Source organism: Salvelinus namaycush, chromosome 4 (assembly GCF_016432855.1).
Source record: "Salvelinus namaycush isolate Seneca chromosome 4, SaNama_1.0, whole genome shotgun sequence".
Taxonomy (NCBI): Eukaryota; Metazoa; Chordata; class Actinopteri; order Salmoniformes; family Salmonidae; genus Salvelinus; species Salvelinus namaycush.
Genome location: NC_052310.1, coordinates 36,422,485 through 36,436,724, shown reverse-complemented (window position 1 = coordinate 36,436,724; position 14,240 = coordinate 36,422,485). Strand labels below are relative to the sequence as shown.

The window sequence follows — 14,240 nt, the reverse complement described above, 5'->3', positions numbered from 1 at the left end:
GGCATTTATAACTTTGAATAATACATATTTTTTTAAGAGACACTTTGAATAACTTGGTCTCTGAAGGAGTGAGCTCCAAGGAAACGCAGTGTTCTGGACAATTAATCAACAAAGTTAGACACACGCACACACACGCGCACACACACAGTCTTGTATTTGTAACCATTTTAGGACACATTGTAGTAATATCTAACAAGTAATCTAGCAATTCAACAACAACCGTTCCAGAACAGCTACCTAATACACACAAATCAAGTAAAGGGATGGAATAGAATATATACATATAAATATATGGATGAGTAATGACCGAGCGGCATAGGCAAGATGCCATATATGGTATAACATACCGTATATAAAGACACATGGTTAGCAGATGTTATTGTGGCGAACGCTGTAAATCAGTCAGTTCTTAACGTAAAGACTTGAAACTCAGGATTCTGTAAAAGCCTACCCCAATGAGGATATGTGTTTATTTTCAGCTTCCTGTGACAACCGGAAGTGCCTTGAATTGGGGTCATAGGGGCTGTTTCAAAGGGTTAAAAAGGTCACATCTTTCTAAAATGTCATGTGTGTGATTAGGCAACCCTCATGAACCGGTACATATTATAAAAACAGATTTTTATCCGGTTTTTTTGGCTCTTTTTGGAGGACTTACAAGTTCCACCTAGGTAGTGCTATGTATCCATGTATAGTCTGAATTTAATATATTTCCAGATTATGGTTGGGGGCCATATACAGAGCCACATATGTGAAGAGCAGCTGTCTCTGACGTTTTTGGGGAACGATATTGACATCCAGAAAGGTCTTAGCACAAGGCCCAAAACGAAGCCTGACCTAAATGTGAGGTGCTTTTGGGTGACAGCGGCAGAACCGTTGAGGCTAGAAGCACAATTCAATCACAGGAACCTTCCCAAGGTCCTCCCGATCTGTGCAAGCCTAACCTTGACAGTGTGGAATTAACCCTTAACAGTGAAAACAGGGTGTTTTCTTCTAACAGTTTACATTGACATCTCTCCCCATAGGAATACATTGCCTGCTGCCCTAAATTCAACCTGATGCCTATGTGGGTTATGATTGCCATCTCAAGCTGTCTTCAATGACAATCCATCAGGCCACTATGAGGATTACCTGTGTTGAGTTTAAGCTTCCTAGAGCAACCGGAAGTGGTTAAATTACCCTAAAAGTGGTTTTGATATACCCAACCTGCAGTTTGTATAAACACTGAGTTCAACCCTCTGTAAATCAGTCAGTTCTTAACGTAAAGACTTGAAACTCAGGATTCTGTAAAAGCCTACCCCAATGAGGATATGTGTTTATTTTCAGCTTCCTGTGACAACCGGAAGTGCCTTGAATTGGGGTCATAGGGGCTGTTTCAAAGGGTTAAAAAGGTCACATCTTTCTAAAATGTCATGTGTGTGATTAGGCAACCCTCATGAACCGGTACATATTATAAAAACTGATTTTTATCCGTTTTTTTTGGCTCTTTTTGGAGGACTTACAAGTTCCACCTAGGTAGTGCTATGTATCCATGTATAGTCTGAATTTAATATATTTCCAGATTATGGTTGGGGGCCATATACAGAGCCACATATGTGAAGAGCAGCTGTCTCTGACGTTTTTGGGGAACGATATTGACATCCAGAAAGGTCTTAGCACAAGGCCCAAAACGAAGCCTGACCTAAATGTGAGGTGCTTTTGGGTGACAGCGGCAGAACCGTTGAGGCTAGAAGCACAATTCAATCACAGGAACCTTCCCAAGGTCCTCCCGATCTGTGCAAGCCTAACCTTGACAGTGTGGAATTAACCCTTAACAGTGAAAACAGGGTGTTTTCTTCTAACAGTTTACATTGACATCTCTCCCCATAGGAATACATTGCCTGCTGCCCTAAATTCAACCTGATGCCTATGTGGGTTATGATTGCCATCTCAAGCTGTCTTCAATGACAATCCATCAGGCCACTATGAGGATTACCTGTGTTGAGTTTAAGCTTCCTAGAGCAACCGGAAGTGGTTAAATTACCCTAAAAGTGGTTTTGATATACCCAACCTGCAGTTTGTATAAACACTGAGTTCAACCCTCTGTAAATCAGTCAGTTCTTAACGTAAAGACTTGAAACTCAGGATTCTGTAAAAGCCTACCCCAATGAGGATATGTGTTTATTTTCAGCTTCCTGTGACAACCGGAAGTGCCTTGAATTGGGGTCATAGGGGCTGTTTCAAAGGGTTAAAAAGGTCACATCTTTCTAAAATGTCATGTGTGTGATTAGGCAACCCTCATGAACTGGTACATATTATAAAAACTGATTTTTATCCGGTTTTTTTGGCCCTTTTTGGAACGTTTACAAATTCTATCTAACTAAGGGTATTCGTACATTTCTAGTCTTCAAAGCTATTGAGGGGATTTGTCTAGGGGGTCATAGCTTAAACATGTCTATGGCAATGAGGGGAGATGCGTATGTGAGTCTCGAGCTAATCAGACCATTGATATAAGAAGGCTTGCCCCTGGACACTTGTAACTTAACTGGGTGGCACAACGTGGCACTCCCGACATCATACTTGAATACTGAGCCAATAGCAGCATCTATATATTAGAAATGGCCTTAGGCCCCATAAAGTTCATAAACGAGATGGGCGTGGCCACCCTACCTTCATACTTGAGGCTTTAGCCAACCGCAAAATATATATACAGTACCAGTCAAATGTTTGGACACACATACTCATTCAAGGGATTCTATATTTTTACTATTTTCTACATTGTAGAATAATATTGTAGACATCAAAACTATGAAATAACACATATGGAATCACATAGTAACCAAAAAAGTGTTAAACAAATAAAAATATATTTGAGATTTGACATTATTTTAAGTAAACACCCTTTGCCTTGATGACAGCTTCGCACACTCTTGGCACTCTCTTCGCACACTCTTGACAGCTTCATAAGGTAGTCACCTGGAATGCATTTCAATTAACAGGTGTGCCTTGTTAAAAGTACATTTGTGGAATTTCTTTCTTTCTTAATGCGTTTGAGCCAATCAGTTGTGTTGTGACAAGGTAGGGGTGGTATACAGAAGATAGCTCTATTTGGTAAAATACCAAGTCCCTATTATGGCAAGAACAGCGCAAGTAAGCAAACAGAGACAACAGTCCATCATTACTTTAAGGCATGAAGGTCAGTCAATGAGGAAAATGTCAATAACTTTTTAAAAGTTTCTTCAAGTGCAGTCACAAAAACCATCAAGCGCTATAATTAAACTGGCTCTCATGAGGACCGCCACAGGAAAGGAAGAACCAGAGTTACCTCTGCTGCAGAGGATGAATTCATTAGAGTTACCAGCCTCAGATTGCAGCCCAAATAAATGCTTCCCAGAGTTCAAGTAACATCAACTGTTCAGAGGAGAATGCGTGAATCAGGCCTTCATGGCCGAATTGCTGCAAAGAAACCACTACTAAAGGACACCAAAAATAAGAAGAGACTTGTTTGGCCCAAGAAACTCTAGCAATGGACATTAGACCGGTGGAAATCTGTCCTTTGGTCTGATGAGTCCAAATTTGAAATGTTTGGGTCCAACTGTGTCTTTGTGAGACGCAGAGCAGGTGAACGGATTATCTATGCATGTGTGGTTCCCACCGTGAAGCATGGAGAAGGAGGTGTGGTGGTGCTTTGCTGGTGACACTGTCAGAGATTTATTTAGAATTCAAGGCACACTTAACCAGCATGGCTACCACAGCATTCTGCAGCGATACACCATCCCATCTTGTCTGCGCTTAGTGGGGATATCATTTATTTTTCAACAGGACAATGACCCAAAACTCACCTCCAGGCTGTGTAAGGGCTATTTGACCAAGGAGAGTGATGGAGTGCTGCATCAGATGACCTGGCCTCCACAATCAGCCGACCTCAACCCAATTGAGATGGTTTGGGATGAGTTGGACCGTAGAGTGAAGGAAAAGCAACCAACAAGTACTCAGCATATGTGAGAACTCCTTCAAGACTGCTGGAAAAGCATTCCAGGTGAAGCTGGGTGAGAGAATGCCAAGAGTGTGCAAAGCTGTCATCAAGGCAAAGGGTTTGAAGAATCTCAAATATAAAATATATTTTGAGTTGTTTAACACTTTTTTGGTTACAACATGATTCCATATGTATTATTCTCAGTTTTGATGTTTTCACTATTATTCTACAATGTAGAAAATAGTAAAAATAAAGAAAAACCCTTAAATGAGTTTGTGTGTCCAAACTTTTGACTGGTACTGTATATTAGAGTTGGCTTTAGGCACTTAAAGTCACAGATCTAGGATCAGTTGACCTCCACATCAATGTTAACATGAGCCACTAATATCTTACTTCAGTATTGTCTATAGCAGTTTCTTCATTAAGACTTATATTTGGCCTTAATATACACTGCTCAAAAAAATAAGGGAACACTTAAACAACACAATGTAACTCCAAGTCAATCACACTTCTGTGAAATCAAACTGTCCACTTAGGAAGCAACACTGATTGACAATAAATTTCACATGCTGTTGTGCAAATGGAATAGACAACATGTGGAAATTATAGGCAATTAGCAAGACACCCCCAATAAAGGAGTGGTTCTGCTGGTGGTGACCACAGACCACTTCTCAGTTCCTATGCTTCCTGGGTGATGTTTTGTTCACTTTTGAATGCTGGCGGTGCTTTCACTCTAGTGGTAGCATGAGACGGAGTCTACAACCCACACAAGTGGCTCAGGTAGTGCAGCTCATCCAGGATGGCACATCAATGCGAGCTGTGGCAAGGAGGTTTGCTGTGTCTGTCAGCGTAGTGTCCAGAGCATGGAGGCGCTACCAGGAGACAGGCCAGTACATCAGGAGACGTGGAGGAGGCCGTAGGAGGGCAACAACCCAGCAGCAGGACCGCTACCTCCGCCTTTGTGCAAGGAGGAGTAGGAGGAGCACTGCCAGAGCCCTGCAAAATGACCTCCAGCAGGCCACAAATGTGCATGTGTCTGCTCAAACGGTCAGAAACAGACTCCATGAGGGTGGTATGAGGGCCCGACGTCCACAGGTGGGGGTTGTGCTTAGAGCCCAACACCGTGCAGGACGTTTGGCATTTGCCAGAGAACACCAAGATTGGCAAATTTGCCACTGGCGCCCAGTGCTCTTCACAGATGAAAGCAGGTTCACACTGAGCACATGTGACAGACGTGACAGAGTCTGGAGACGCCGTGGAGAACGTTCTGCTGCCTGCAACATCCTCCAGCATGACCGGTTTGGCGGTGGGTCAGTCATGGTGTGGGGTGGCATTTCTTTGGGGGGCCGCACAGCCCTCAATGTGCTCGCCAGAGGTAGCCTGACTGCCATTAGGTACCGAGATGAGATCCTCAGACCCCTTGTGAGAACATATGCTGGTGCTGTTGGCCCTGGGTTCCTCCTAATGCAAGACAATGCTAGACCTCATGTGGCTGGAGTGTGTCAGCAGTTCCTGCAAGAGGAAGGCATTGATGCTATGGACTGGCCCGCCCGTTCCCCAGACCTGAATCCAATTGAGCACATCTGGGACATCATGTCTCGCTCCATCCACCAACGCCACACTGCACCACAGACTGTCCAGGAGTTGGCGGATGCTTTAGTCCAGGTCTGGGAGGAGATCCCTCAGGAGACCATCCGCCACCTCATCAGGAGCATGCCCAGGCGTTGTAGGAAGGTCATACAGGCACGTGGAGGCCACACACACTACTGAGCTTCATTTTGACTTGTTTTAAGGACATTACATCAAAGTTGGATCAGCCTGTATTGTGGTTTTCCACTTTAATTTTGAGTGTGACTCCAAATCCAGACCTCCATGGGTTGATAAATTTGATTTCCATTGACCATTTTTGTGTGATTTTGTTGTCATCACATTTAACTATGTAAAGAAAAAGGTATTTAAGAATATTTCATTCATTCAGATCTAGGATGTGTTATTTTAGTGTTCCCTTTATTTTTTTGAGCAGTGTATATGACTTTGTGGTTGTGGGTGGATGTCAACTGCTGGCTGGAATTCTCACTCAACTGTACCACTAATATGAACCTGTTCTACAGACTCTTGTAGACTACTATGCACTGAAAAACAGTTAATATGTTACAAATCAAAGCTTAACATTGAAATATGTGATTTCAAATGATTAAGTTAAATTCAGATAGGCATGTTATGTGCTCTCTAACACAAACATAAAATGTGTTGTTGTTGTAGACCTTTTAACAGATCTAGTTGACCTCCACAGAATGTGCACATTAGCCACTAATATCTGACTTCAGTATAGTTTATAGAGGTGTATATGTCTGTCTGTGTCTTTCAGTTTCTATTTAGACTACATCAAATATGAAGAAGCTGTGCAGCCACACCATGTTCAACATGTTACCTAATTAGCTAGCTAGCTGACAATCTGGTTTACCTGTAGCATATAAACATTTGTTGGCACAGAAAGAAAGGGGATACGAAAAATGATTGATCAAATTCCTCCTGACACTATCTGACTGGGTTAATAACTTAATATTAAGTTAATATGGACCCATTGTCTTAGACTTGAACTCTTGGACCAAACAGTGGGACTCTGATTTCAGCCATAGGGACTTGTGACTCGACTCCTGACTCCAACATTGGTGACTTTGACTCAACTCAGAGTAGCCATAGGGTCTTGTGAATTGACTCGGACTTATGCTTTTGTGACTCAACTACAACACTGCTGCCATTACATGGCTACTACTACTGCTTCAACTACCAATTCTAGCAAGTTGTACCCCAGGTTGGGTACACTTTTCTGCTGCTCCCTCAAAAGCATTAAGCAGACATTTTGATTATACCTCCCTCCCCATAACTCTCTGTTGGGGTGAGGCTTTCTACAAATATACGCAGCAAGAGGATTACAACAGCTAACACAGGAAGCTGAAATCCTGGGGTCTGCCTTATGTTCCCTCAGTTCTACCCCAGTTTGAAAATGTGCTTTTCATCCATGACCAGGCCATGTTTCGGCCATTTTGCCGCACTAGGCAAGTCTGCAATAGACCTTCTCCTACCCGGAAAAGAAATAGGCCTATAGTGTACAATGTTGGCCTATAATGTCATTTTATAACTAGGCCTAACATTTGATAGCCTACCATTTGTAAAACATGCAGTTGCGTTGGCTTTATTAACCCAGTCCTGATTCCTGACAAAGGCTTATAGGGACTTGTCCTTTAAGATATGAACATCAGCTACTCATCAGCTACCCAATGTTATTATGAGTTTTCTTGAGGCTTTTTGCAAAGAGATCAATGCTGATGTAAAGGCCTACGTCTTCACAGCAGTACAAACCTGAAATCACGTATTATCATTACATTTTATTCCACATTGTGAAACCAGGGATCTAGTGGAAGATAAATGCAAATATGATTAAAAAAAGGCCTGTTATAAGAGAGAAAGAGAGATTGTGGGAGTAGCTGAGTGCCTATAGTGAGAGATGGCTGTTAATATCAGTAGGCTGTTTGAGTGGTCTGTGGGCAGGTAATTAATCTGATTGCTGATGGGTTAGGTTGCTAGATCAAATCTTAACCTGCCATAAGCTACTTTTGTGTCAGCAAGTCTCCCCAGTGAAAAATGTACATATCCACCACTCCATCTTTCATGTACAGACCATTCAAGTAGCTGCACTTACCACCTCACTGATACTGATTGTGTAAGCTACAAACCCAAATTGTCTAAGGAAATGTGGCTAACAGTAATAACATTGCAGACATATTCAGAAATCTGGGCTGATGGAATCATTGTTATGCATATCTACTGGCCATAATTTCCGCTTGAGGTCCTGCCCCTCCCCCACTGCAAAGTGCACAACAGTACCAAACTATCAAAGGTTTTATAGGTCAACACAGTCCCCCCCCTCCCCCGTCCTGTATATTATTTATATATACTTGTGTTCCCATATGTACTTCCTGTATTTATGTGTTGTTAATAAAAATATTATAATAATAAAAGATACACAGTTCCCCCTCCCCCATGTTGCAGCATAAATCTCTGCTCAAGGTTGCCATGTACACTATTTGTGGTTTATTGATGTACTTTTAAAACTTTGTGGCAGGTGAAAGGTTTTGGTCGCTAGGTGGAAGTTGTTATACTACTTCTATATTGCAACGTTACCAACATGGCATTTAAAAAAAATCATTAATTTCGCCGTATTCTGCTAAAATTGTGCTAGTGAAGGTGGGTTTTGAAGGCTGGTTTTGAGCAGACTCCTAGAAATTTGAAATTGACCTGGCAAACCTGTCCCTGCCTGAGCGTGATCACCACTGAAGTAGCTGTGCAGCACGTGTTTTAAGGAAGAGGAGGATGGTTGCAGATGTTTGCATTCATGCAAGAAGGTAAGCTATTAACTAAACTGTTAACCAATATTCTAGCTAAAATTGTATTTGGTGTATTGACAAGCAATGCATGTTCTCGTTGTCTTTATTTTTAATGAATTAATGTCAGTCATGTATGTCTTTCGGTGGAATCCAACATGCATTGACGATGTCTGAAAGCCGCATTGTGTCAGATATACTGCGTCATGACATTGAAATTGGCAGGTTTATCCAAACAATTCATTAATGTGCAATTGTTACTTTGCATGTTTCTACCTTATAGTTATTTGTGGCTTGCTAACGGTTAGTGTGCTAGCTAACTGTTAGCGTGCTAGCTAACGGTTAGCATGCTACCCATGCTAGTTAAAAAAAGAAATATGCTAGCTATGGTTGCAAGCTAGCTAATAAGTTTAGCATAATTGGTAAACGTGTCTATGATTTAGAATACATGATTGTGGTTAACACAATGTTACATGCATTGGAAAATAATATTGCTATAGTGTAACAAGCTAGCAAGAAAAGCCAGTTCCTTTTCATCTGTTTTGTCAAGTCATAAGCCTGTATGTGTGTTAAAATATTTAAACCCCCTCATTAAATTAATGTATTGAAGTTGCGCCCGTTTTTTATAGCCCTTTCTTACCCAAATACCGTTTTTTACATTGAAATAATTCAGATGAAAATAAGAAATATGTTAAACTAATTAAGAAATAAGTGACCAGATTTTTTTTATTGAAAACCATGGACATTAGTTTGGGTGGGGGGAGGGGCGTGGTGGGGTTCCTAGTTCTTTTTTTTTTGCACATAAAAGAGTGAAACACCACAACAAGTATAAGGGTTGTGGAAAGTGTCCATTTTGGTAGGACTGTGACAATTCACTGTCTTGAAAAAATATATACATATACTGGCAGATTCTTTAACCAAATCCCTATTTCTTACACACATTTTTTAAGATCGAAAACATAATGGAAGATAAGAGTCCAGGAACCTACAAAGTAACCAATGCGGTATGTTTTCTGATTTGCCTAGTATTTAGAGTACGCTTGCCTTGCTTTAGCCAAACCACTCATACTGATTCTCTTTTAGTCCATCCATAAAAGCAGATTCAGCTTTAGTTGCATGCAGGAACTTGCATAATGTGCTTCTGTTATGCTTATACTTGCTTTTTTACCTTGAAAGTAGTTTTAAAAAAACAGAAATTGTAATAGATGTTTGTTGGACCTCTATTAGTCAATGATAACAGCCCCTCTATTAGTCAATGATAACAGTCATTGGTGTCCCCCAGCCCCTCTATTAGTCAATGATAACAGTCATTGGTGTCCCCCAGCCCATCCCCTGTTGTGTGCCGAGCAATCTTGTCATTCTATTAAGTCTCAACGTTTCTTTTTGTCTTCCTTTACAAAGGCACTGCAGAGGCTAAGAAGGCGCATGGAAAATCTAAAGAAGCATAGTTCAACTTGTGAGGCCAGATTTGAAAAGGAAAAGATAAATCCCGAAGCGCAGGTTTGTCAGTTGTTTAGAATGAGGATACTGGGGATGGTTGAATCGTTATCATATCCTATTGCCTAATTTGCACATGACTAATATCATTTTATTGTATCCTTAGATGTCAGACACCGAGGCTGCCAGTACCTCTGAGGCTGCCAGTACCTCTGAGGCTGCCAGTACCTCTGAGGCTGCCAGTACTTCTGGGTCGATAGTCAATGTGTTGGATGATGCACCACCGTTGATCAGAACAGACAGTATATACGTAAGTTAAAGTGTCATTCAACACCAGCACATACTGTAAGTTCTTGTGAATCAGCTTTGTAAATCAAAGATGGGCAAGTCTGCACTTTCATCCCATATTCATAGTATTATAACATAAACAAGTAGAGGAGCACAGTCGTAACTAATCAAAATGTGCCGGTGTCCAAATACTTTGTAATCTGTCTAGTTATCCAATATAATTTTTTTCTTCAATACAGTTGACCAAAGCTATGCTTGGATACAAGACTGATGACTCAATAACCAGCATTGACAACAGTGAAGGTGATTATGTCCCAGGGCCATCAGAATCATCAGAGGAAGACAATTCTGATGATTTTTCAGAACCAAAGACAAGGGTGGACAGCAGTAAACACGTTGATTTAGTCTCAGAGGGAGACAGTTCAGATAAAATAGCAGGAGTCAAGAGAAGGAATCACTACAAGAAGACTAGCAAGAGATGCAGAAGTTCCTCAGAAGAAAACAGCTCAAATGAAGAAACAGAACTCAAGAGAAAGAATCAATATGCAAATACTTATAAGAGATGTACTAGTTCCCCAATGTCAAACACTAGCAGTGAATCATTGCTTGTAATGAATGTCTCAGAATTAGATGGATCCAAAAAGTACCACCAAAAAAAGCACTTCTGTCTGTTTTGCGAGCAACCGCAATCCAAAATTGCCCGTCATTTACAACGTAAACATGGGGATGAAATAGAAGTAGCTACTGCACTTCGGTTTGCAAAGAGATCAAAAGCTAGGAGACTTCAGCTGAATCTTCTTCGCAAGAAGGGGAATCGGGCACACAACATTCAGGCACTTAAAGAAGGAAAGGGGGTTTTGGTACCATGTAAACAAACAAGTAATGACAAGACCAATCACCAGGACTATCAGCATTGTTTTGCCTGCCATGGGCTCTTTAAACGCAAATCTATGTGGAGGCATGTGGCAAGGTGCACACTAGCACAACACGTTCGAAAGGAGATGCCTGGCAAAACCAGAATACAGGCGCTCTGTGCTAATGCTCAACCGGTTGCTAAAGGAGTGAGTGAAAAGGTATGGAAACTTGTGAGTAACATGGCTCAAGATGATGTAGCCCATGCAGTAAAACAAGACAGATACATCTTGGCATTGGGTGAAAAAATGTACAACAAGAAAGGGGAGAACCCCTCACAACACCAGCACATTCGTCAAACTTTGCGAGAACTAGGGAGACTTGTGATTAAAGGTAGAAAGGTGACACCACTGAAAAAGATGAAGGATTATATCAACCCAAAACACTTCCAACACATCATAAAAGCTGTCAAAGAAGTGACTGGCTATGATGAAAAGACAAACAAATTCGAAAAAGCAACCCTGGCGACAAAGCTTGGGCAAAGCATCCAGAAAATTGCAGACATCATGGAGGGTGAAGCTCTTATTACCCAGAATGAAGAAAAGTTGAAGCTTGTCCGAGACTTCCAAGGCATCTACCGTCTTCGCTGGAATGAAATGATCTCTTCTGCTGCATATCGTACACTTGAACAGAAGAAATGGAACGCACCGCAGCTTATTCCATTAGCAGATGACGTTAAAAAAATACACATGTACTTAGATGAAAAGCAGAAACAATACTACAACCAACTGTGCGATGAGAAAACCTCAGGAAAATGGAGCAATCTAGCAAAAGTGATACTGGCTCAGATGATTATCTTCAACAGGAAAAGAGAGGGAGAGGTGTCAAAGATGTCTGTGGCAACATTTCACTCCAGGGACAAATCCCCACTTAACAAAGATGTTGCAGTGGCGCTAACAGAGGTTGAGAGACTACTCTGTGCGCATTTTGAACGCATTGAAACCTGTGGGAAGCGTGGCAGGAAGGTGCCTGTAATCCTTACTCCAGTGATGGTGGAATCTTTAGAGCTGCTTATCAAAGAGCGGTGCTCATGTGGAGTGAGCGAAGGAAATATCTACTTATTTGCCAGGCCAGGATATGATACACATTTTCGGGGGAATGACTGCATCCGCGCCTATGCCAAACAATGTGGTGCCAAGTTACCTGAAGCATTGTCATCAACTAAACTACGAAAACAGGTTGCCACCCTCTCCAGAGTGTTAAATCTCAATGATACAGAACAGGACCAGTTTGCTGACTTCTTGGGTCACGACATTCGGATTCATCGAAAGTTCTACCGTCTTCCAGAGGGAACGCTTCAGTTGGCCAAAATAAGTAAAATACTGATGGCATGTGAACAGGGCAGATTGGCAGAGTTCAAGGGGAAAAGTCTGGATCAAATAACCATCAGTCCCAGTGGTAAGTTTACCCCCAGTGTTTAGTTTAATGGCAAAAAGTTTACACTGACAATAAAAACAAAGGTTTTGTTTTGCGCAGATTTAGCTTGCCTCAATTTAGCATTCTTCTTTTGGCCATCTTTTAGAAAAAAGCATGGCTGAAAATAATGAGGCTGCAGACTCTTGTTCATCAGAGAACGACTCTGAGAGAGAGGAGTCATCTGAAAAATCCTATGAAGAAAATCTGACCGGTATGCCTATACCTTACATAGATATGGACGTATTCTTAATTACAATGTCCTTTTCGAAAAATACATGTTTTCCACTGATGTTTTCCAGGAGAGATGTCAGCGATTCGGGCCAAACAGCCAATGACTAAGGGAAAGCTGGGACAAAAGAGAGGCTCACATGGTTAGACTGTTTCCTGCTGTCTTCAGTCAGTGCATTTTCACTCTGGCAAAAAATGCTGACTCTAATTTCTTGTGCACTGATTTAACTTGCTGCAATTTGCTTTTGTTTTTATTGTCTTTTACAAACTGTTATGTCTGAAGAAATTGATGCTGCAGCCACTGATTGTGCATCAGAGAACGACTCTGAGAGAGAGGAGTCGTCTGAAAAATCCTATGAAGAAAATCTGACCGGTATGCCTATACCTTACATAGATATGGACGTATTCTTAATTACAATGTCCTTTTCGAAAAATACATGTTTTCCACTGATGTTTTCCAGGAGAGATGTCAGCGATTCGGGCCAAACAGCCAATCACCAAGGGAAAGCTGGGACAAAAGAGAGGCTCACATGGTTAGACTGTTTCCTGCTGTCTTCAGTCAGTGCATTTTCATTCTGTAGTGTCAACGTATAGTACAGTGCTGGTCCAGATCAATCCTGTCTTCATCAGTTGGTGTATTTCCAACCATGCCAGTACAGAACGGATTAGTTTGGATTGGACACAAGTCAAGACGTTAGATCTGAACTAGTGTGTCAGGATAGATGATAACACAGAAGGATTACCACACTTTACATTGTTTTTCCTGGGGGAGGGAACTTAATTTAATAAGTATTGCTTTTATTAGAAGGTTTACATTGCAAACAATTTGATGGGCTTAGATTCCATACAGATTGAGTCTGCCTTGATGTCAGCATTGCACATTCTTCTCTCACATCCTTATCTATGTAGTTATTTAGTTGGGATTGTTAGTTTAACCTCAACACACTTTGCAGAAACAGCTGCAACCTTGTAGAGTTAATACAGAGATGAACACATACTGTATTGTACTCAACCTTTATTTAATGTAGTCATTCATAATGTCATCTCTTTCCAAAGGTGCCAAAGGAACAAAAAGGTTTTGGTCGACAATAGAGGTGGATGCAGTTGAAGATTCCTTGATGAATTTTATCCGAATGGGAAAAACGCCTGGAAAACAAGACTGTGAGAAATGCATTGCTGCTTCTGGCCAAGCGCTAGTAAACAGGGACTGGAGAGCAGTAAAGTTCTATGTACACAACAGAATAGTTGCAGATCAGAGAAAATAAGTGTATAAGATGCTTCTATCTTGGTGTACCTCTGAGGATTTAATGGGACTTACTTGACTTAAGCTCATAGGCAGTTAATGAATGTCCTCCATCTCACTCTGTTTGGGGGAAGTTTTCCCAGGTGGGTTGTTCACTTTTGGAGTGATTAAGGTCTCAAGAATACAAAGCCTGCTGACTTTGAATGTTACAGAAAAATAAAAAACATTTTTCTAAACTATTAATCTGTTACTTGGATATAATGACTCTATTACTGAAATGGTTGTTCCAGTTTAAATACTTTACAGAAGAACTACACTACAGTAGAACTACACTACAGTAGAACTACACTACAGCCGTTGAGTTGCCATCCGTGTTGCA

At 41.2% G+C, this 14,240-nt stretch overlaps 2 protein-coding genes across 5 annotated transcripts in view; both read left to right on the top strand.

Moving 5' to 3' along the window:
* LOC120046488 (adhesion G protein-coupled receptor A3-like) overlaps positions 1-14,240 on the top strand; it is a 321,556-nt gene that overhangs the window by 234,452 nt on the left and 72,864 nt on the right. The gene's annotated exons all lie outside the window — the stretch shown is intronic.
* LOC120046489 lies at positions 5,928-14,100 on the top strand. Of its 4 annotated transcripts, XM_038991770.1 has the most exons (10): positions 5,929-8,358; positions 9,288-9,341; positions 9,739-9,837; positions 9,941-10,084; positions 10,302-12,372; positions 12,497-12,601; positions 12,690-12,761; positions 12,902-12,991; positions 13,080-13,151; positions 13,675-14,100. In XM_038991770.1, the coding sequence occupies exons 2-10, from the start codon at positions 9,300-9,302 to the stop codon at positions 13,881-13,883; spliced, it is 2,904 nt and encodes a 967-aa protein (XP_038847698.1). In that variant the 5' UTR covers positions 5,929-8,358; positions 9,288-9,299; the 3' UTR covers positions 13,884-14,100. The 4 variants fall into 4 exon arrangements, with proteins under 4 accessions (XP_038847699.1, XP_038847698.1, XP_038847696.1 ...); XM_038991768.1 differs by having other exon boundaries at positions 5,934-8,358; positions 9,288-9,837; XM_038991767.1 differs by having other exon boundaries at positions 5,934-9,837.

Excerpts from the sequence above, each read along its gene's own strand:
- LOC120046489 (XM_038991768.1), top strand. The coding sequence starts at position 9,568 with ATGATAACAGCCCCTCTATTAGTCAATGATAACAGTCATTGGTGTCCC. Across the intron at positions 12,602-12,689 it reads CTATGAAGAAAATCTGACCG|GAGAGATGTCAGCGATTCGG; the intron begins GTATGCCTATAC and ends GATGTTTTCCAG. Across the intron at positions 13,152-13,674 it reads ACAAAAGAGAGGCTCACATG|GTGCCAAAGGAACAAAAAGG; the intron begins GTTAGACTGTTT and ends CTCTTTCCAAAG.